The sequence below is a fragment of the Ranitomeya imitator genome, chromosome 1 (genome assembly GCF_032444005.1).
Source record: "Ranitomeya imitator isolate aRanImi1 chromosome 1, aRanImi1.pri, whole genome shotgun sequence".
Classification (NCBI taxonomy): Eukaryota; Metazoa; Chordata; class Amphibia; order Anura; family Dendrobatidae; genus Ranitomeya; species Ranitomeya imitator.
In genome coordinates, this window is record NC_091282.1 from 1,038,294,797 (window position 1) to 1,038,319,480 (window position 24,684).

The window sequence follows — 24,684 nt, forward strand, 5'->3', positions numbered from 1 at the left end:
GGTGGGATTAGCCAACTTAATGTGTATGGCATCTTCCTGACACTTCCCTGACAGATGTTAGGGCCATTTGAATGTAAAACACCTGATCCTGTTCTCCCTGGAAATAAGTTGCCAATGGAGGAGTCTACAGCCGGCTGTACACATTAGATTGAAGCATGTTATTGGTTGTCAAAACTAATTACAAACTATAGTAATGCCAAAAAGCCATACATATTTTATCACATATTGCCCCCCATGGCTGTTCATCTTGACCATACATGCTTAGTGGCACCGCAAGACAAACTTATGATCTTGAAATATTCTATCAATACAAACCTAAAACCATGACTGCACTCACAACAAGTATAATCCAATAATGATTGGCTTAAAGTCGGACAAAAGCTTTTTTTTTTCCAAAGAGATCATTTGTGTATGAATGATCATTCATTAATAGAACATTCACAAACTTAAGAGCATGACCCAATATTTTATTTATCTTTATGTAACTAATAATCAGCATAAAACTTAAAAGTAGAGATCATGTTACCAAAAACGATGTGGAGAGGGATGGTCCCAATTCTAAGTATTACAAAGCATTCCTATATCAGATGCTCAGACTATAGTAACAGTACTACACGTAATAAAGGAATTTGTAGAGCACCAAAATAAGGAGATTATAAATAAACATCACAAAAACAAAGTGCTTAATTCATCTATGAGTGATAATAAATGCCTCATTATAGGATGAATTCATAATGACATATCTACTATAATATTAATGACTTCAAAAAGAATCATGAGCTGTTAAACAGCAAGTCAAAACAGGAAAGTATACAGCAGGGGTGTCAAACTGCATTCCTCGAGGGCTGCAAACAGGTCATGTTTTCAGGACTTCCTTGTACTGCACAGGTGATAATTTAATCACCAACTCATTATTTGTGTAGGTGATTAAATTATCACCTGTGCAGTTCAAGGAAATCCTGAAAACATGACCTGTTTGCAGCCCTCGAGGAATGCAGTTTGACACCCCTGGTATACAGTGCTTCACTATATATACACTAGATAATAAATATACGGTAATTAAGACCACAGAAAAGCATTTCACAATGCATGAATAATGTCAGCCCATCCAGTCCATCCCTTGACAAAGCAATGGAGAAACGCGCAAGTCATATTTGTTGTTATAATTACTATTTTTTTTATATTACTACGGCTGGGACCATTGGTGTTTAGTTTTAGCATTTTGTATATTAAATTCATTGATTGACACCATGTACTACAATTATCTTGTCTGTGGTATTAATATTATTCAGTTCGTATACTGATGCACGAAACAACTTTTTTTTTCCTATATTTACTCTTTTTTTGACAGCTCACGATTATTTCTGAATAGCATTAATTATTAAAATAGATAGTAGGATGAATTCATGATGACCCAAGAGGATGAATTAAGCATTTTGGATTTGTGATAATTACTTACAACGCAGATTTTTTTTTATTATTTTGTCACTTTAAAAATGAGTGCATTACACTTAAGTTATTTGTGCACTATACTACATAGCCATACCATGCCAGTGTCTAAGTAGGCAGATATAGGAACTGTCTGTAACAGGTGGCAATGTGACCATTCCCCTCCACATCTTATTTGGTAATGTGGTAAAGACTTTTACCTTAATTACATTTTATGCTCATTAGGTCATTAATAATGATAAACATTAATGAATTCTATTTGCTGCAGGTTTGTGAATATTCTATTAATGAAATACCATTAATAAATGAACAATCGTTCTTTGAATTTAACAGCTGATATCTGAATTTAAGCCAATTTCCATACCCTAACTAAAAAAAAAAAACACAACAAACAAGTCTGGTTGTCTCCATTTCAAACTATACTGGTTAGTAATGGGTTGGATAAAATAAGATCAATTTCGGTTAAGTTGTGCATTTTTGTGTGTACAGTATGGGGCCTTAATAGTGGCTCACTCCCCTCTCCTTACTGAGAACACCTGAATGCTTGGCTACGTTGAACGTTTCAGTGTATAGGAGAGAAGAGAGGTCGCCATTCTTAGATTTAGTGAGAAGGTTAAGTGCAGAGTGCCATATAGATGCTGGAGCAGCCACTTTAGGAACCCGAGCGGTCACTTTCCCAGGCAGCTTTGCCCTCATTCTTGCAGCGACTCCGCGGTCGTCTTTCTATACTGAAGTATAGACGGAGCGCGGCTTCCCGGCAGACGTCACCCAAAGATTAAGAAGGAGCATGTGCACAGATTATTTTATGGTGCTCGTTTTCAGGAGTATTCTCCTGAAAAAGACACCATGTGCACATACCCCAGGAATTGTTACACGGGGTAAACGGATGATAAACACTAACCTTCGCCACATTTGGATGTCGGTTTCAATTGAAAACAGCAGGTCTGTCAGCAGCCGCTGGTGCATCAATGACCATTTAAACTCAGGAATACGAAACATGGTAGATCTGGAGTCTCTTCGCTGGCCGTCTGATGGTGCTACGCGCTCGCCCTCATGTAGATCTGTCTGTTTTACAGGCTACTCATTATGAAAACAAGAAAAAGAAACAAGTAGTGAGCCACAAATGATAAGGTTTCATTAAAAGAAAACTACTGCTTCATAAACCTTCTCTGGCAGAGGTGCTGAATAATATTCTCAAAAATCTAAGCCCATCATTGCAAGATTAATCAAAGAAAATCTGGACAGAAAGAGCCAGGAACAGATCATAAAGTAAACACCTTTTTATCCTGTTTGTGTGTTTTTTTTTTTTTTTTTTAATTACCGTATATACTCGAGTATAAGCCGAGATTTTCAGCCCACTTTTTTGGGCTGAAAGTCCCCCTCACGGTTTATGCTCGAGTCATACCCAGGGGTCGGCAGGGGAGGGGGAGCGGGGGCTGTCTACTTATACTCATCTGCTCCTGGCGCGGTCCCTGCAGGTCTCTGCTTCTTCCAGCGCTGCAGCTTCCTCCTGTACTGAGCGGTCACATGGTACCGCTCATTACAGTAATGAATATACGGCTCCACCTCCCATAGAGGTAATGGTGACCGCTCACTACAGGAAGAAAATGTGGCGCCAGGGAACAGACGTGCAGCGAAGGCGCCAGGAGAAGGTAAGTATGACGGGGGCAGTGTGCGATACTCACCTGCTCCTCCTTCCACAGTCGGCGCCACTGTGTCTTCCGCAGTGACGCTCAGGTCAGAGGGCGCGGTGACGTGATTAGTGCGCGCCGCCCTCTTCCTGAACGTCGGCGCAGAATATGGGGAGACACAGCGGCAGTCAGCGGTGGAACGGGAAAGGTGAATATAGCAAGTGCCGGGGGCCTGAGAGGTGAGTATGTAATTTTTTTTTAATCGCAGCAACAGCATATGGAGCAAATATCTGTATGGAGCATCTTATGTGGCCATGTGCAGCATGATATGGGGGCAAATATCTGTATGGGGCATCTTATGTGGCCATGTGCAGCATAATATGAGGGCAAATATCTGTATGGGGCATCTTATGTGGCCATGTGCAGCATGATATGGGGGCAAATATCTGTATGGAGCATCTTATGTGGCCATGTGCAGCATGATATGGGGGCAAATATCTGTATGGAGCATCTTATGTGGCCATATGCAGCATGATATGGGGGCAAATATCTGTATGGAGCATCTTATGTGGCCATGTGCAGCATGATATGGGGGCAAATATCTGTATGGAGCATCTTATGTGGCCATGTGCAGCATGATATGGGGGCAAATATCTGTATGGAGCATCTTATGTGGCCATGTGCAGCATGATATGGTGGCAAATATCTGGATGGGGCATCTTATGTGGCCATGTGCAGAATGATATGGGGGCAAATATCTGTATGGAGCATCTTATGAGGTCATAATCAACATTTGTGCAGCATTATATGGGGCATATTTTAATATGGAGCATCTTATGGGGCCCATCATAAACTGTATGGAGCATTATATGGGGCACCTGATTCAATATGGATATTCAAAAACACTTAACATACTGATGTCTCAATTAATTTTACTTTTATTGGTATCTTTTTATTTTTGAAATTTACCAGTAGCTGCTGCGTTTTCCACCCTAGGCTTATACTCGAGTCATTAAGTTTTCCCAGTTTTTTGTGGCAAAATTAGGGGGGGGTCGGCATAGGCTACGTTCACATTAGCGTTTTGCGCGTTTGCGTCGGGCGACGCACGCGTCATGCGCCCCTATATTTAACATGGGGGACGCATGGACAAGCGTTGTGCTGCGTGGTGCGACGCATGCATTTTTTTTGCCGCAAGCGTCGGGCGCAGAAAACGCAACAAGTTGCATTTTTCTTGCATCCAAATTTCGGCAAAAAAGGACGCATGCGTCGCAAAACGCAGCCTTTTTGCGTGCGTTTTGGTGCGTTTTTATTTGCGTTGTACGTTGCATCTCCGACGCAGCGGTGCACAACGCAAATGTGAACGTAGCCTTATACTCGGGTCGGCTTATACTCGAGTATATACGATAAGTCTACTCCTGGCTTTGGCATAAAAGATTAAAACTATTAAAATAAATAAATTGCACATGTAATCCAGACCAAAAAGTGTTATACCAATACCACTCTCCACCCTGACTTAAGACTACACAGGGTGGAAATCTAATGCACTACCATGGCCAGTTATCTTTGACTTGTTTTTATTTTAGAGAGGGGCAGTGAGGGAGAAAGGTGGTAAGAGGTTTGGGAGAGAAGCAGATATTTATTTTCAGTTTGTCCATTGTTCCACATTGAAATACCTAAAAGCGTCTGCCTTATTCAAAACATGTAGCATTAGTTCAGACTATATGGGTATGTGCACACGTTCAGGTTTTTCCGCTTTTTTTTGCGATAAAAACGTTATAAAAACGCATTAAAAATGCATGCATCCCATCATTTAGAATGCATTCTGCAATTTTTGCGCACATGATGCGTTATTTTTTTTCGTGAAAAAAAAAAACACATCGAGGTATAAAAAGCAGCATGTCCATTAATTTTGCGGATTTTTCGCGTTTTTTCCCGCTATTTAATGCATTGGAAAAAACACACAGAAAACACGTAAAAAAAAAACGCATGCGGATTTCTGGCAGAAATGTCCGGTTTTTGTCAGGAAATTTCTGCAAGAAATCCTGACGTGTGCACATAGCCTTACAGGTATATGTTGTTTGCATCTGATATCCCAATAATTGCTTCCATCTTCATTCCCAGCACCAGTGAGTGCATCACTAGTGTTTTTACAACAGAGAGCCATTTAGAGCAATGCGACATGGTAGTGGCATGGCAGTGCCATCCAATTGACAGAAGTGTAGGCTCCATTTTCAGCAGCCTGACTTCTCGAAATAGAGAGAGCATTCGATTTGGTCATGATGACCATAGCTCATGTATTCCGATACAGGGTAAATAAAACTTAATTATTTGACTTGTTACAGCCACATCAAAATCTCAGAGCATGAGCAGATCAATCAAAAGACCAGTAAAATGGAGTCAGCACATAGCTCCGCTGAGAGCGCCTGCCGCTTAGTTTCAGTGATGGGTAGGGGTCTCCACAGATGGAAGCACACCTGACTAATTCAGAGAATTCAGGATCTATGATGCCAATAACTGTTTGTAAAGGGAGAGATCAAGATCTTGGATTTACATGTACTTTAACATTGACCAAAAACCTAAATGCGTTATGGCACTCACCAATTAGAGAAATCCCTTATTTTATTGCATCTAGCGGACAAACAGGATAAAGGCAGGGAGAACACAGAATGTAGCCTATAGAGTTTCACAAGGCTCCTTTTTCTGGCTGAAATACTGCAGACAATCTATACAGATCAGTAAAACTATAAAAAATGTTCTTGCAATAATAGCACATGATAAACAAGCCTAAACAATACTGTACCTCGGGAACAGCCATTGGAGAGTGTTGGGGTTGACCATTTGTGCTGGCTTTTAGTTCCAAGTTTTCAGTATCAGATGCAATACTTGACACATCAAGCTTGGCTATTTTCCTTTCAGAATTCTGAACATCTGAAGTAGTCACATCTGTCGTTCCTGTGCCATTTGTATGACCTACAGAAGTGGACGACGTGTCTTGACCTACATTCTCTGAACAAGCTTTGACATGCTCTTCAGCATTGGGTAATGCTTCGGGGGAAGCTGCTGCTGTCTCACATATGACCTCTGCCTCTTGTACCCCATCTTCTGACAAACTTTCAGTATGCTCAGAGGCAGCGTCGGGAGTATCAGTACTGGCCACCTTGGTACTCTCCACATTAGCATTACATGCTTTGGGCGGATCCTCTGTAAGGTCTACGTTCCCATGATCATCAGAAAGATTGCTTTCAGTTGTGACATCCTGCCCATAGACTGCAGCAACGTCAACATTCATTTCCTTTTCCACCATGTCCAAGCTCTCCATGTTGTCTGATGACTGCACGCGTTCAGCTTCATTACTCCTTGCAGCTGGGGTAGAGGTAGATTCAACATCCTGACTGTCATTGGATATAGAGGCTTCCGTCTTTAAGCCTGTAGAGTCCTCAGACATTTTATTTTCTGGTGCTTCTATATAAACGTCAGTTTTGCTTTCAGAAATCTCAGTAACACTAGCAGTTTCAGAATCCTTTCTTTCCAAGGTGTCTACAATGGGGGAGTCACTCTTCTTACTGTCCTCACCATGTTCTTCATGCACACTTCTTTCAGACTCTGCAGTCTCAGTCAGTTCCAAAGTGGGCGTTGGAGGGGTCTCTAGCTGCCTGCTGTACCCAGATACTGTCCTTATAGGACTTGATGGTCCTGGCCCTATTTCACCACCTACACGGTCTTCGTAGTCCCTGAATGCTTGAGCCAGGCTCTCTCTGTGCATTTCATAAGTGACCTGAAAACAAATTGACATTTCCAATTAGCATTTCTCTTTTTTTTGCTTAGAGATGGCATTTTATTGGGGGAAAAAGGATTTCAGAAAACCTCAATTACAGAAAGGACTGCCTCCGAACACGATTTATAGGAGAGATCTCATTCACTGTCTTTATGGATCAAAATAGGGGTTGAAAAGGCAGAAGGAAGGAGAGGAAACATTTTCTAATATTTCTCTCGGTGCCATGACCTGATCCTGCCTATGGTTTACAAAGACAAAGGAGTATGTAAGACGAAGGAAAAATAAAACATTTATAGAGAACCTGTCACCATGAAAATGCAGTCCAATCTGCAGTTATGTTATAGAGCAGGAGGAGAGGAGCAGATTGATACATGGTTTTGTGAATAAAGATTCAGTATAACCTGTGCTTTCATCATTTAAACCTGTGCACTTCCTGGGATTTGGGGTCCAGCAGGCGGTCCCATCAGTGATTCATTGTATATGTGTGTGTGCAGGGATTGCCGTTAGTCACTGATAAGAAATCTAAGAGGACCAGCTCGCCCTGCTCTATAACATGTGCCTGCAGTGTTTGGCAGTCTGCAGGATTTTCCATATATCCCTGATGCTCGCTATTGTCAGCTGGTAAACAGCACAAGAGTTGCGTCAAACATTTGGTAACATTGGTTTCTCAATTCAGACAAAGCAGTGGGGAAGGCTCCTGCTGCAGCCAGTTGTCTTAAGGCCCGTTTACACGGAACAGCAGCAGGATATGACCTCTGATCGAACAGCCGTTTACACACCTGATTACACAGGCAGGCCAAAGTAACCGATGCGCACTGAGCAACCTATACTAGAACGCTCAATGCGCAAATGGCTGACGGTTATTGGCAGCGCGAGTCCTGTTTACACAGAACATTGCAGCTCTGAGAACAATGATCTTTTGCGCTGCACCCAAAAAAATGAATTCACCCCATGATCACGCGTTCTGTTTGTAGATCGGGTGATCGGAAGCCTATTTACATGACAAGATCATTGTGAAATGACAGATTTTAACACTCGTTCACAATTAGCTTGCATGTAAAAGCCCCTTAACAGGCTTTTTAACGGCGCTGAGGAATAACCTTCGGAACCCCGCTATGAGAATCTTGGGTGCCGATGGTTTCCATGGTACTCTGTAGTCATGTGATGGCAGAAGGATACTCTGGCCTGTGAGATCCAAATATAAACTGGGTCTCAAGAACAGTCCGCGAGACACTGACAATCTCACAAGTACTACGGTGCATGAGACCAGTGCTCAAAATAAAAATTATAAATGTCCCCATAGTGGGACCAAGTCAAAAAGTAAAAAGAAAAAAAAATAACAGCACAGACATCAATAAAAGCAGTTTCATTAAAAAAAAAAAAAAACCGCAAAGTTTTTGATCAAAGAACAAAAAATACACACAATTAATATTGCCGTGTCCGGAACATCCCGTTCTATAAAACTGGAGATATATACTGTATTTATCTATCTATCTCTATCAGATAGGAACAACAGTCTCACAAAAAGCAAGCCTTAACAAGGCTCATGCGGCGCCAAAAAAAAAAAAAAAAAAAAGTTATAGCTGTCAGAATACGGAGACTTTTTGAAAGCATTTTTACTGAGTGATAACAGCAAAACATGAAAACCCCGATATAAATCTGGCAACGCTGTAATTGTATTGACCATAAGGCTTTGTGCCCAAGTTCAGGATTGTTTGCAGAATTTTCCAGAGCAAAACCAGACTCCCTGCGCAGGAAATCAGCTCGTGATTTTTTTTCGCGTTATGCATGTTTCTTTTGCGGATTTTTCACGTTTTTTTCCAGAGCATCCCAATGCAATAATATAGGGGCAAAACCGCAAAAAAATCCGCAAAATTAATCAACATGCGGAAAAAAAAATGCAGCATGTGCACAAAGACAAAAAGCGGAATGCATTCTAATAATGGGGTGCTTAATGTAAGCTTTTTTAGCGTTTTTGCAGCAGAAAGCCGGCAACAAAACGCTAAAAAACCTGAACGTGGGTACACAGCCTAAGAATAAAGCCAATAAATCACTCATATGGAACAATGAACTGCGCAAAAATAAAGATAAGAAGCATTGTACTCTGTATGACAAATTGTGGACGCCTTGGTTGGAATTGGGTTAGGAAGAGATTAAGGGGAAATAGGCCTGAGGAGGTTTCGCCTATAAAATAATGGTATATAAACTCATAGTGAAAGACACTATATAATATTACAGTATATAATGCTACAAGACATGCTAAAAGAAGGACGTGAGCTGTCTAAGTGGGAAAGGATGGGGATGAAGGGGGGTGGGATGGATGAAGGGGGGTGGGATGGATGAAGGGGGGTGGGATGGGTAAAGGGGGGGTTAATGCTGGGGGGGATTGAAAAACATGTGTTATTGTTAAATGTTTATTGCATTTTATAAATCAATAAAAATCTATTTGATTAAAAAAAGAAGCATTGTACAGTTCTTTATTTGTTCATTCTACCTCCCAAAAATCAGAATAAAGGCTCGGCTCACATTTATCCTGCACTCTAAGTTGAACCCTCACATCAGGGTTTCCGTGAAAATTCTCCATAAGGCTACGTTCACATTTGCGTTGTGCGGGGCTGCGTAGGCAACGCAACGCACAACGCAAACAAGAACGCATGCAAAACGCATAGTTTTGCGATACATGCGTTTTGTTTTTTTGCCAGATTTTGGACGCAAAAAAAATGCATCTTGCTGCGTCCTCTGCGCCCTAACGCTTGCGGCAAAAAAGACACATGCATCGCAAAACGCATGCAAACGCATGTCCATGCGCCCCCATGTTAAATATAGGGGCGCATGTGTTGCCGCGGCGGCGCCCGGCGCAGCCCGGCAGAACGCAAATGTGAACGTAGTCTTACAGTGATTCAGACAAGACGCCCAATGGAACCACTCACTTATGAGGCAGATTGACTCATGTTGAAATGGTTTCCTTTCCAGCGGTGTACCATCATTTTAAGGTGCCTTTTTAGCACACAAATATGGGTGACCAGAGAGCCGAGCACGCCTAAAAAGATTGACTCAACTAGACCAGACGCCAAACGGAGTCCAAAAAGTCTCCATTTGCCTAATGGTGAGTGGATCCTTTGGGCATTTGGTAGGAATCTCATTTTTTGGGATTAACATGGAATTTCTGACGTAAGTGCTCAACGTAGAACACAAGAATATGATCCCAGCCTTATTCTAGAAGCAATCGAAAATTATTATGTACACCAAAATGTTACCAATAATACCAAATTTATCCCACACAAAACCAAATCCCCAATCAGGTCCGTCATCGGTCTCTGAAACTATAGTAGGCTTCCATGTTACTGGCAGAACAAAGACTCAGGAAAAGTGACATGGCTCCCTCCCTCTCAAATATAATTCAGTGAATTCTGTGCCCCCAAATCTAAATGCTCCCCTCCTTCCAATTCCCACTGTGGCTAAACCACAGTAAGCGGCCACGTTTGCCATTACTTAAGGGGGCGAGCACTTAATTTACGGGGTGCGTATCACCGCAAGCACAATGTATCGGGGCATTACAATATATGAGGGCGCTACACAGTAAACTGGCACTAAACTGGCAGATTTGCAATTCTCCAGAAAAAAAGCCTGGTGAGATTGTTACAAAATAGTCTCTGCAGTCATAGATGAAATTATTGAAAGGTGAAATTTTTACAACGGGATCACTTTTGGGGGTTTTCTGCTGTTCTGCCTTCAAGGCTCTGCAAAAGTCACTCACAAACTATTCTACAAAAATCTGTGCTCCAAAAGCCAAATAGCGCTCCTTCCTTCTCAGCCCCGACGTGTGGCCAAACAGTAGTTTCTGATGACATAAGGGGCATCACTGCATTTGGGAGAAGTTGCATAATAAATTATGCAGTTCAGTTTCACCTTTTAACCCGTGTACCTGACAAATTTCAAGTAAACACAAAAATTTCATTTTTACCCATAAAATGTCACATTTTCACGTCTCAATGTTATAAGATTCTGTGAGGCACTTGTGGGTTCAAAATACTCACTACACCCCTGGATGAATTCCTTAGGCAATGAAGTTTACAATATGCGATCATCAAGGGGAGGGAGAGGGGAGGTTCTGCTGTTCTGGCAGCTCCGGGGCTGGGCTAACGGGAGCCCACAATCTATTCAAGTGAATCTGCGTTCTAAAAGACAAGTAGCGCTCCTTCCCATCCAATCCCTGCGGTGTGCTCAAACAGTAGTGTACAACCACATATGGGGTACTGGCACATTCGGGAGAAATTACATAAATTGTGGGGTCCAATTTCTCCCATTACCTCTGATGTAAATTATAAATTTGTTGCTAAAACAGTATTTTAGTTGAAAAAAATGTTTTTTTTGTTGTTACATCTAAATGCTCAGTACACCCCTAGATGAATTCCTGGAGAGCTCTAGTTTTCAGAATGAGGCCACTTGTGGGGGAGGGTTTCTGCTGTTTTTGCATTTCATGGCCTCTTTAATGGCACGTGGCATTCATAATCTATTCCAGACAAGTAGAGCCATTTCCTAGCCCTGACGTGTGTCCAAACAGAAGTTTTTGACCACATATGGGGTACCCTCATGTTGAGGAAAAATTGCGTAACAAATTACGGATCTGTTTTCACCTATTATCCATTGTGAATATTAGAAAGTTATGGCTAAAACAACATTTTTTTGCGAAAATAATGAAAATGTTTAATATGTTGACCTAATGTTATCAAATTCTGTGTAGTACCAGTGGGCTCAAAATGCTCACTATACCCCTGGATATAATCCTTGAGGGGTGTAGCTTCAAAAATTGGGTCAGTTGTGGAGGGTATCCACAATCCAAAAAGTCTCCTTCCTTCCCAAGCTCTGTCGTGCGCCCAAACAGTAGTTTTCCCCAACATTTGGTGCATCAGCATACTCAGGCCAAATTGCACAAGACATTTTGGGGTCCATATTCTCCTGCTAACCTCGTGAGAACAAATTTGGAGCTAGAGCCCAAAAAAAAAAAAAAAAAAAAAAAACATTTTTGTGAAAAAAGGTAAAAATCTTCCATTGTTTTCTTCCAAGTATAGTATTTATATGCCAATGAATAGTCACCTACACAGACGAATTATAGGAGACAGGACACTGATGATTTATTAAATATATTTAGCTTTAATTGTATACAGTAGGATTAAAGGAATTTGAACGATTTAAGATTTAACTGATGGCATAAAGTATTTCCTATTTTTTGTTAATTTTCTAGCTTAGCATTCCTTTAATCTTTAATTCAGAATATGTCAGCTGGGGTAATATACTAAATAAAAACACACTTAATTGTGGAGTCACGAGCATGACTACAAGTTATAATGCACTACTAAAATTCACAATTGGTTGCAGGTTTTGATTTGGGTGTTTAATAGGCAGGTACACCGAGGTATCTATTGTAAAGGGGGAAGGTTTAACAGGTTGGGGTTTTTATTGCTTTATTTTTAAAGATCCTGCACAGTCTGAAAGATTATTCTAAGATGCGCTAACTGGTTTGCAGGTAGAGATACAATTGTTTTTCAGCATCCAAAAAAGCCCAAGTCAGTATCCAGCTAGTCAATTTAATGGTTGTTATTCTTCTGTTACTCGCATGTGTAATGGAAAAGCTGATAGTGTGCAATTAATTACTAGATTTTGTTCTAAATTAGCCAGCTAAAAGACCAGTCATTAATCTTTACTGTGATTGGAAAGTTAATCTATAAATGGACAAGGGCTGAAAATAAATAGTCCAGACTACTAATGTCAGCTCTTCTAGATTACCTCAAACAGCAGACAAACCAGCAAGCAAAAATAAAGTACCAAGCCTCGGAATAAAATAGTAAAGAACATGCTGGATCGGGGTTCATCTGTGAAATGCTCCTCTTTACCCGGCTTGTAAAGCAACACGCTGCACAATAAACCTCTCCATAGCCATTAGCAAAGAATTGTAGAAAACTGCATTTCCGACAGCTCCAGACATTCAGTGATGATCCTAGGAATTACCATTTAAAAAAAAATATCTGCTAGTTGCCCAACCATTTTTTTTTTTTTTTTTGGGGGGGGGGGGGGATTTGATAATTAGCCATTAATCAAATGACTGACTGAGATGATTGTTCAGTATCCAAAGAGCAATTTATTTATTTATTTATTTTTACGCTTTTATATGTACGAGTACGGATTATACAATCGTTTCTTCTTACATACTGACAACTGATTGGACAGCAAATGGTAAGGTTGGTCCGGGCTCCTCAGCATTTTTTACTTGCATTTTAATGAAGAGCTTCTTTGATCAGATTTCATTAAGGTACCTTCACACTGACCAACTTCACAACGATATCGCTAGCGATCCGTGACGTTGCAGCGTCCTGGCTAGCGATATCGTTGTGTTTTGACACGCAGCAGCGATCTGGATCCTGCTGTGACATCATTGGTCGGAGCAGAAAGTCCAGAACTTTATTTCGTCGCTGGATCTCCCGCAGACATCGCTGAATCGGCGTGTGTGACGCCGATTCAGCGATGTCTTCACTGGTAACCAGGGTAAACATCGGGTTACTAAGCGCAGGGCCGTGCTTAGTAACCCCATGTTTACCCCGGTTACCAGTGTAAATGTAAAAAAAAAAAAAAAACACTACATACTTACATTCCGATGTCTGTCGCGTCCCCCGGCGTTCTGCTTCCCTGCACTGTCAGCGCCGGCCAGCCGTAAAGCAGATTACAGCGGTGACGTCACCGCTGTGCTTTACGGCCAGCCGGCGCTCACAGTCAGTGCAGGAAAGCACAGCGCCGGGGGACAGACACCGGAATGTAAGTACCGTATATACTCGAGTATAAGCCGAGATTTTCAGCCCAAATTTTTGGGCTGAAAGTGTCCCTCTCGGCTTATACTCGAGTCAAGGTGGGCGGCAGGGTCGGCGGGTGAGGGGCTGAGGGCGCTGAGGTATACTTACCTAGTCCCAGCGATCCTGGCGCTGTCCCTGCCGTCCCACGGTCTTCGGTGCTGCAGCTTCTTCCCCTCTTCAGCGGTCACGTGGGACCGCTCATTAGAAAAATGAATAAGCGGCTCCACCTCCCATAGGGGTGGAGCCGCCTATTCATTTCTCTAATCAGCGGTAACGGTGACCACTGATAGAGGAAGAAGCTGCGGCACCAAAGACAGCTGTCCGGGAGAAGGAGCCGGACGACGGGACCAGGTAAGTATGTAATATTCACCTGTCCGCGTTCCAGCCGCCAGGCGCCGCTCCATCTTCCCAGCGTCTCCGCTCTGACTGTGTAGGTCAGAGGGCGCGATGACGCATATAGTGTGCGCGGCGCCCTCTGCCTGATCAGTCAGAGCAGAGAGACGCCAGGACCGGACGCCGGAACGAGACGCCGGGAGCTGCAATCAAGAGAGGTGAGTATGTGTGTTTTTTTTTTTTTATTATTGCAGCAGCAGCGGCACAGATTTATGTGGAGCATCCATGGGGCTATATGAACGGTGCAGAGTACTGTATGGGGCAATATGAATGGTGCAGAGCACTGTATTGGGCAATATGAACGGTGCAGAGCACTGTATGGGGCAATATGAACGGTGCAGAGCACTGTATGGGGCAATATGAACGGTGCAGAGCACTGTATGGGGCAATATGAACGGTGCAGAGCACTGTATGGGGCAATATGAACGGTGCAGAGCACTGTATGGGGCAATATGAACGGTGCAGAGCACTGTATGGGGCAATATGAACGGTGCAGAGCACTGTATGGGGCAATAATGAACGGTGCAGAGCACTGTATGGGGCAATAATGAACGGTGCAGAGCACTATATTTCACCGGTAAATGCTGCATTTCCACCCTAGGCTTATACTCGAGTCAATAAGTTTTCCCATTTTTTTGTGGCAAAATTAGGGGGGTCGGCTTATACTCGGGTCGGCTTATACTCGAGTATATACGGTATGTAGTGTTTGTTTTTTTTTTTACATTAGCACTGGTAACCAGGGTAAACATCGAGTTACTAAGCGCAGCCCTGCGCTTAGTAACCCGATGTTTACCCTGGTTACCAAGGAACTTCGCATCGTTGGTCGCTGGAGAGCTCTCTGTGTGACAGTTCTCCAGCGACCACACAGCAACGCTGCAGCGATCGGCATCGTTGTCTAGATCGCTGCAGCGTCGCTAAATGGGACGGTACCTTTACTTCCAAAAGAGACATTCCCCAACATCCTTCACCCGAAAACATTTTGGCACATTTAGGCTGTGTGCACACGTTTCGGATTTTTCCCTATAAAACTGTGAAAGACACGCATCCATTAAGCATCCTATTAATAGAATGCAATCCACAATTTTTGTGCACGTTGCGTTTTTTTGCTGCAAAATAAGCACAAAGCGGTAAAAAAAAACGCAGCATGTTCATTAGTTTTGCGGATTTTTTGCAGATTTCCCGCTATTTAATGCATTGGGAAGCTCCGGGCAAAAAAAAAAAGTGCAAGAAACATGAGAAAAACGCGCTAAAAACGCATGCGGATTTACTGCGGAAAAAGTCCGGTTTTGTTCAGGAAATTTCTGCAAAGAATGCCGACGTGTGCACAGAGCCTAAAGATGATCACGTTTAATACTCTTGAAATTTGACAGAGGACATTCATTACTATTAAGAACCTGTTCTAAATGAGGTATGAAAATATCAATAGTGCCAAGTGTAGACAACAGGACTACAGCTGCTACAGGGAAAGCAGGACAGAAAAATATTTAGATCCTTCAATTGAAGAAATATGGATTAAGACACGGACAAAAAAATCTGAACTGGAGAAAAAATATATATATATTATTTTAATATAACAGTTATCAGTATCGTGTAAAGAGTTAAGAAAAAAAACAACAAAGACTAGGGGAAAATAATGTGTGTGTGTGTGGTGTGTGGTGTGTGGTGTGCGTGTGTGTGTGTGTGTGGGTGTGGGTGTGTGTGTGTGTTGATTCGTCAGCTTTTCTGGAGGCAGATGGAAATGGATGTTGACTAGAATTATCTTTCCCTGCAGATATCCACAACAAGGTCTTGAACTTGCAGATAGGAGAGCGCACACGAGCCCCTCCAGGAGACACCGTGTCAGACGAGTGTGCATGGCACTGTATACGGGGTGGATTATTCGCTAGCACTCCCGTCAATACTGCACTTCACGTGACATTTCGACAGGTTCAACACATGGAATTATTGCATATAGAGTACATACATGTTCTATGTTCCTACAATAGAAGCATAGCATCACCGCACTATACAGTCCTGGGAAATAAACCTTGGCACTCCTCTATCTGTGCGGACAGAGAAGCCGCTGCCGAGCACGAGGAGGATCTGACACAGCTGCATTTACCATTCACTTTGCTGGAATGATTGTTATAAAGCAACTATGCAACAGTTTATGGAATAGAGAAATATTATATTTCCAGGAAATTAAAACAACTACAAAGGCATCAGCTTGTTCTTTGTGTTTAGTTATTTCAAGCTGGATAAGAAAAAAAAAAAAAAATCATAAAAAAATATTACATATCGGGATCTTTACTGATATGAATGCAAATGATGTTTTGTTTGTAGCAAGACATGTTTTGACTTCGTGCCACAAGGGCATCTTGCAGAGAGGGCTGGAAATAATTGAGCTCGTCAAAGCCTTACAGATGCTGGGATAATGATAGCTCACTTAACTTCCCAACCTTACCCCACCGCGGGAACGGCCTCGGCAAATCTGGGGCTGTACACTGAACACAACCGGTCTTACATTCCACACAGAAATCTGCTAACTTGCACGCCGCTTGGAAATGTCAAACAAAAAGCCTTCAATAATAAAGATAAAAATGAGACGATCCATCGAGGCATCAAGTGCTAGCAGCATTTTATCACACGGAGGCATTCATTTTTATCCCTCCACTACTACCATTTATATCATGTATGTCATTGTTACATATATTTCACAAGGACGCCACTTAGGAAATGCTTGTTTAAAAAAGCGGCCAAAGGGCAGTCAGTAAAAATGTATTCAGCGCCCTATTCATGGACCTTGGGGTTTAAATGTCAAAGGGCACATATGTTTATAACTTGCTAATCAAAAGAGAACAGAAAAAAACAAAAAGTTTTCTATTGTGCATTTAGATTAACATTTAGACACCGAAATCAGAAGTAATTCCACAGAATAAACGCAAGCGGCTGAGTTATAGACACGGAATACCAACGATCACTCGGAATATTGAAAAATGTAACAGAAGAGTAGGATACAGCAAATTAGAAAATAATGTAAATGGTAATAAAAATGTGCACATCTTATTAAGAACAGGACTGCCAAAGGAAACAATGATTAGAAATCTTAACAGTAAAAAAAAAAAAATTATTGGAGTAAATAAAAGCACAAAACCCATTTAAGGGAAAAATGAAATTTTCAGGGGGGGGGGGGGAAAAAAAAAAAAAAATTAGAACAAAACCAATTTTAGGGGGAAGAAGAAAAAAAAAAAAAGAAGGGTGCAGCAATTTAGCTTGGGAAGCAGTTTGTGCCTCTAAGTGTGGTGCAGCTGTGGGGGGAGAAGGCTACATTGACAAACAGCTAGCCTGCTGCAAAGGTGGCAGGAAATCTATCAAACCGGACAATAAAATTGCAATTGAGTTTCTTTGGCTTTTTATAGCAGACGCACGGATCTTGATATGTAGCCCTGCAAAACTCTTCCAATTTAGGACATTTGTTCCTTCATCAGAGAAAGGTGTTTGCAGCAGTTACCCAAGGGCCAAACACGTCCTAATATAATGAAAGGAGCTAATTGCGGAGGCTGCTGTGCTGGTAATGACGTCACTTGTGGTAATCTAGAAAAGTTTTACGTGCTCCACGTAACACAAGTAAGGAATCTACAGTACACTTTACAAAAACCTGAATAATGTTTTAAACAATGAAAGAATATCCAGCGTTATACCCTCAGTAAGAGAAATGCAGAGTTCAGCTCCGCCAGGCAAAGCACTCTAAGGAGGGTTTGTAGCACAACTGCACCACCTAGTGGAGCGGACTGCACACAGCATGTCCAGGCTGAATTTTACTACAGTTCTTGGAGGTATAAGGGGCCAAGTTTCTCCTTGTGGAGAGTGACATACCGACCCTGCAATGCCAATGTAAGGAGGGACTAGACCTCTATAGCACCACCTGTTGGAAGCCGCAATCCTACAAGTCACTACCAACCCTTTAACGAGCCTTACAATAGGACTTAGAATAAAAGCCAAACCAGAATCTCCGTTTTCAGTGCAAAGATCTGATTTGGCTAGGTGAGAGACTCTGTACTGAGGTCTATGGGGTAATGATTCTCCTTGTGGAGAGTGACATCAAAAAGACACCAGCAAACTATTTTCTTGCATAATTTAATCTTGTGATATTTCTTCAGCCTTATGTCAAGCTGCACAGTCTTTAACCAGCTCAGGACCAGGCCATTTCCCTCCCCCCCCCCCCCCCCCCAATCCTAAAGGGCATATTTTCGGCTTTTGTCATACATGTGCTTTTAAAGGGAAGGTGCCATCAAAAAAAAAATTTTTTCAGAAATGGTAAAAATTTAAAGAATTAATGATTACATTTTCTTAAAAAATATCATTTGTTTATAATTTAGTAAAATATGAAAAATAATTTGAAAAGTTTTGGAATTTCCACTTTTAAACACTAGGGGGAGCAGCTACTGAAATTTCAGAAAAACCTAGTGTACAACTAGCTCACATTACAGCACTGCAGTAATTATGGGCGGAGTCTGCTGACCTGTGTGATGTCTCCTCTCCTCCCCTTCTGGGTGTTTGCTAAGGGATTAGAGAGGATGAGATTCAGGAAACAAATGAGCAGCCATTTTGTTGGTGACTGCAGAGTATGGCTGCCGTCACACTATCAGTATTTCGTCAGTATTTTACCTCAGTATTTGTAAGCCAAAACCAGGAGTGGAACAATTAGAGGAAAAGTATAATAGAAACATATGCCCCACTTCTGTATTTATCACCCACTCCTGGTTTTGGCTGAGAAATACTGAGGTAAAATACAAACCAAATAATGATAGTGTGAAGGCAGCCTTATACTAACAAGTAGACTGTCACCGAGGATGGCAGGCAGCAAGGATTCTGGGAGATATGTGGTGGAGGGAGCAGGGTGACAGCAGCACAGAGTATTTCAGGAGAGCAGTGTGCTGGTCTATAGGGGCCCCCTGTTCGGTGTGCGGAGCAGCCAGGGATTGTACATAGAGCGCTGTCTTTTATACACATGGATGGACCGTCTGCTCCACAGAAATCCAGGAAACATTTCTGCGGATTGATGGCCTGTTCTGATCCAGACTTTGCATACAGACCCCATTCCCCTCCTCAGATCCTGTCTTCTCCATCCTGTCCTGGCAATGTGTGAAAGCGAGGTGACAGGCGAAGTACGGGGTGACGCTGGGAAGGAAATGTAGCCATATAGTAACGATAAAAATGAGACCCCTCTCTTCAGCTACCTCACCAGCCTTCCCCTGACTGCACCTAACTGGAGGTCATGCTGCCCCCTCTATTACCCCAGACCCGCGTGCAGGTGCTCAGCCAGAACCACCATAGAATGGGTCCGCTTTCTGAAGATAATACTGCCATAGTGTTCTCACATAATACCGCCATATAGATCACACACAATGCTATCAAATAGATCACACAATACTGTCATACAGTTCTCACATAATACCACCGTATAGATCACACACAATACTATCAAATAGATCACACAATACTGTCATACAGTTCTCACATAATACCACCATATAGATCACACATAATACCGCCAGTGTTCTCACATACCGCCATATAGATCACATATAATACCGCCAGTGTTCTCACATACCGCCATATAGATCACACATAATACCGCCAGTGTTCTCACATACCGCCATATAGATCACACATAATACCGCCAGTGTTCTCACATACCACCATATGCTTCTCACATAATACGGCCATATAGATCACCTATAATGCCGCCACATAGATCTCACATGCATTGTAAATAAAGACTCGGCCAGAATAAAGTCCTTTATTAATCTTTTTTAAACCATACTGAACGCATAATCCTCGACTCCCTCATCTCCCACAACAAAAATAATAACCTACAATGGGGAAAGACACGCACGGGGAGAGGAGTGCATAGGAGAGGATTAGATACTGACTGCTGAGCCGTGTATCTAATCCTGTCCTGTGTGATACTGTGCTGCGCCGTGTATGCTGAGCCGTGTATCTAATCCTGTCCTGTGTGATACTGTGCTGCGCCGTGTATCTAATCCTATCTTGTGTGATACTGTACACAGGACAGGATTAGCTACACAGGACTAGATTAGCTACACAGGACAGAGGTAGCAGTGGTAGATGGTATATAGAGGCAGGCAGCAGTGGTAGATGGTATATAGAGGCAGGCAGCAGTGGTAGATGGTATATAGAGGCAGGCAGCAGTGGTAGATGGTATACAGAGGCAGGTAGCGGTGCTATACAGAGGCAGGCAGCAGTGGTATACAGAGGCAGGTAGCGGTGCTATACAGAGGCAGGTAGCGGTGCTATACAGAGGCAGGTAGCAGTGGTAGATGGTATATAGAGGCAGGCAGCAGTGTTAGGTGGTATACAGAGGCAGGTAGCGGTGCTATACAGAGGCAGGTAGCGGTGCTATACAGAGGCAGGTAGCAGTGGTAGATGGTATATAGAGGCAGGCAGCAGTGTTAGGTGGTATACAGAGGCAGGTAGCGGTGCTATACAGAGGCAGGTAGCGGTGCTATACAGAGGCAGGTAGCGGTGCTATACAGAGGCAGGTAGCAGTGGTAGATGGTATATAGAGGCAGGCAGCAGTGTTAGGTGGTATACAGAGGCAGGTAGCAGTGGTATACAGAGGCAGGTAGCGGTGGTAGGTGGTATAAAGAGGCTGGTAGCAGTGGTAGATGGTATATAGGGGTTGGTAGCAGTGGTAGGTGGTATATAGAGGCAGGTAGCAGTGGTATATAGGGGCAGGTAGCAGTGGTATATAGGGGCAGGTAGCAGTGGTATATAGGGGCAGGTAGCAGTGGTATATAGGGGCAGGTAGCAGTGGTATATAGGGGCAGGTAGCAGTGGTATATAGGGGCAGGTAGCAGTGGTATATAGGGGCAGGTAGCAGTGGTATATAGGGGCAGGTAGCAGTGGTATATAGGGGCTGGTAGCAGTGGTATATAGGGGCAGGTAGCAGGGGTATATAGGGGCAGGTAGCAGTAGTATATAGGAGCAGGTAGCAGTGGTATATAGGGGATGGTAGCAGTGGTATATAGGGGCAGGTAGCAGTGGTATATAGGGGCTGGTAGCAGTGGTATATAGGGGCAGGTAGCAGGGGTATATAGGGGCAGGTAGCAGTGGTATATAGGAGCAGGTAGCAGTGGTATATAGGGGCAGGTAGCAGTGGTATATAGGGGCTGGTAGCAGTGGTATATAGGGGCAGGTAGCAGTGGTATATAGGAGCAGGTAGCAGTGGTAGATGCATAAGAAAATAAAAACTCTGTACTTACCTTCAGTCCTCTCCCAGGAAGTGCTGAATCATGTTCAGGGCAGAGCAGTGTGACGATCTCCCTGCTCTGCTCAGAACAGGTCGGCAGTGAGCAGTGATTGCAGCCTGTACTGTAATACTAAGTACAGGCTGCAATCACAGCTCCTGGCTGCAGATACTCACCACGACCCTTGCTCCCAGCAGTGTGCGATGACAGAGGAAAATAAAAAACTAAATGGCCGCGATCTCCTCTCACAGCTGTGACGTAGCAGTCCAGGGGCGTGCCCAAGTCACAGCTGAGAGGCAGGAGGAGCGGTCGGAGCCCGACTGTTGGCTCCTATGCCCATGGCTGCCGTAAGTGAGGTGTGCAAGTGTCGTGCCCAGACACTTACACCCACGCTAATGAAAATGGCGGCCTCCAGTGGCAAAAGTAAAAATGAATAAATAAAAAAGTATTAAAGTAGTACATTTACTTTTGTATTAAAAATAATTGATTATATAATCAATAATTATTAATACAAAAACTAAAATCACGGCACCCTCCCTTTAACAGCTCTAGGATTTCTCATTTATATACTAAAATAATTTTGCCTGTATTTCATTCATATTTTTAGAAAATTTGGGCTTATTTTTCAGTGATTTTTTTTTTTTTGTTTTTTTAACTACTACAAAGAATTGTTAAAAATATTTTAAAATTGCGCTCCCTTTACATGAGATTATTTTTATATATTGTAGATTTTTTTTCCAATGGGGCAGGGTCAGAAAGAGCAATTCAGACTGTTAGTGTTTTTTTATTTTTTCTATTTCACACCCAGTCTCCCACAACACTACTTTTATTGCTCATCTACCCTGTAATTGGAGTTGGTTTATTAGTCCCAGTTAAGGTACCGTCACACTGAACGATATCGCTAGCGATCCGTGACGTTGCAGCGTCCTGGCTAGCGATATCGTTGAGTTTGACACGCAGCAGCGATCAGGATCCTGCTGTGCCATCATTGGTCGGAGCAGATAGTCCAGAACTTTATTTCGTCGCTGGACTCCCTGCAGACATCGCTGAATCGGCGTGTGTGACGCCGATTCAGCGATGTCTTCACTGGTAACCAGGGTAAACATCGGGTTACTAAGCGCAGGGCCGCGCTTAGTAACCTGATATTTACCCTGGTTACCAGCGTAAACTTAAAAAACAAACACTACATACTTACATTCCGGTGTCTGTCCCCCGGCGCTGTGCTTTCCTGCACTGACTGTGAGCGCCGGCCAGCCGTAAAGCACAGCGGTGCCTTTATAGCCTTTTTACTAGGCACTGCTCCTAATAGCCAGATTCCTACTCCACACTGATGAGGGGCAATAACCCCGAAACAGCTGTCTGTGGATGGATACCATGCTTGGCATAGGTGGCTTTCCTTCATAGGATGCTGCCCTTCCCGTCCCGTGGTTGTTCCTTCCTGGGGAAAGGCCTGGCTATTCACTGCTTGCGTCGAGAAACACGTGATGGTGTCTCCGCAGCTTCTTTACTTGCATCCGCACTCAGGATGCGTCTCCCCGCAGGGCCAGTCACTATACAAATTTGCATTTAATGTTTATGGCACAAGAAAAGAGTCTGCACAATTACCTTTGAATGGGTGATTGAGATGGTATCCACCCAAACGCGCCAGCCACCCCACTCGTATTTCACTGCATGGTAGAGAAGGATGCGGAAGATGGCGTACACCATTTCTGTAATCTTCTGCTCTTCTGTGTTTTGGGGGCTAAAATAGCACAAGGAGAGCATCCATTCTTGCCAAACTGAGCACTGCAGCAAACTCCTGCGGAATCATCAAGGTCACACAAAGGAGATTAGCACATCCGAATAATTAATAATACAATCTAAATAATAAACATTGTACATTTCAGGATGTGAGAGTTAGGTGCCTGTTACACCAATGCTGGCACAGCTATTCTCCTGAGCCAATATTTAATGCTCGGCACAAGACCCCTGACGTTGCCTGATGTGTGACATCACTGCTGCAGCGGGGTACACAGGAGACTGTTGGGGCAAGGTGATGGGACAGCGCTGGATAGACAATCATAGTAAGGAGCAGTAGACATTTTTTAGTTATTTTAGGAGTAATGGAGGTGGTGGGCAGAAACCCAAGCACATCAAAGTCCGCAGAAACATTTCTAACACGCAAGCTAAACCCACCACAGACACCTAAACAGGCTCGCCACAAAGGGGGCAACAGTCCATATGCACAGCAAGTTCCCGGACCACCTATATTAGAAAGGGTCCACACCAGACCAAATCGCAATACAAATATTTATGAATTGACTATATTCACGTACACATTGGAAAAACATGCATTAGGTGTTAGGTGGGGAAGCAAGACCCTGGTTCAGCAGCCACGTCAGTGGTCCATGGCTGACGGACCAGAGCCTTGTGAACCTACTCCTACCTCCACCTGGAATCTCAGCGTATCTTCAGATTAGCGAGACCGGCATAATATTATGTGTGCGTCAACCCACAATGATGACAGTACAGGAGGCACAGACCACCAGCATGGCCGCTGGACCAGGGTCCTGCAAATCTTTTTTCACAACTATCCAGCAGTACAGAGTTTTGGGGATAAACGTGGCCATTGCATAGAGGGGATTTTATTACATGTTTCTCTATAAAAGCATGCCTTTCATTAGAACATTATTTTATCCGGATTCTTTGACATCGTCCTGATTCCCTTTGTCTCATGTTTTACATATAACAATCGCCTCCAGCGTTTATACAATTCATTCAGCAATCTGATTTTCTTTTGATTTGCTGGGCTACAATATAGGTGGTCTCACAGCACAACTCTACGCCACATACCTTCTGTTTTCTCTGCTGTTATTAAAAAGTTTTATCATGTCCGAGAGGAACATCCTCCTCACCTCCATGACCTCTTGGGATGGAGGCGAATTCCGAAGGAGAGTAGCGATAACTTTAAGAATCACTGGAGAAAAATAACAGAATGAAAACATTGCTCCTATACGGCATTAATAAATACGAATATTTAACAATCCTGATCAATTTGACAAGATAGCGGACCCTTTTAGGTGTATAATGGTATACCGACATTCCTGCAATGGGGAAACCAGCATTCAGAAATAATACCGTAATAAAGTTCTACAATCGGAGGATTAAAAAAATAAAATGTCCTTGTGCTGAGATAATCTTACAGATGTGACCCTGCTGTGTACTGTGTAATGGCCATGTCTGACGATACAGAACATGGCCACAGCACAAAAGAGTATACAGACATTACAGCACGGGATCGCAGCGGATTCTGTGAGGTAAAACATTTCACTGCTTGTTTTTAAATGGTTTACCTCACA

At 42.9% G+C, this 24,684-nt stretch overlaps 1 protein-coding gene across 1 annotated transcript in view; it reads right to left on the minus strand.

The window, feature by feature from the left end:
- Window positions 1-24,684, minus strand: part of LRBA (LPS responsive beige-like anchor protein) — an 825,317-nt gene that overhangs the window by 717,458 nt on the left and 83,175 nt on the right. Inside the window, exons 20-23 of the mRNA XM_069744053.1 lie at window positions 24,179-24,302; window positions 22,952-23,144; window positions 5,881-6,855; window positions 2,351-2,526 (exon numbers count right to left, since the gene is read on the minus strand). Of these exons, the coding sequence (XP_069600154.1) occupies window positions 2,351-2,526; window positions 5,881-6,855; window positions 22,952-23,144; window positions 24,179-24,302 (1,468 nt within the window). The remainder of the gene's footprint in view (window positions 1-2,350; window positions 2,527-5,880; window positions 6,856-22,951; window positions 23,145-24,178; window positions 24,303-24,684) is intronic.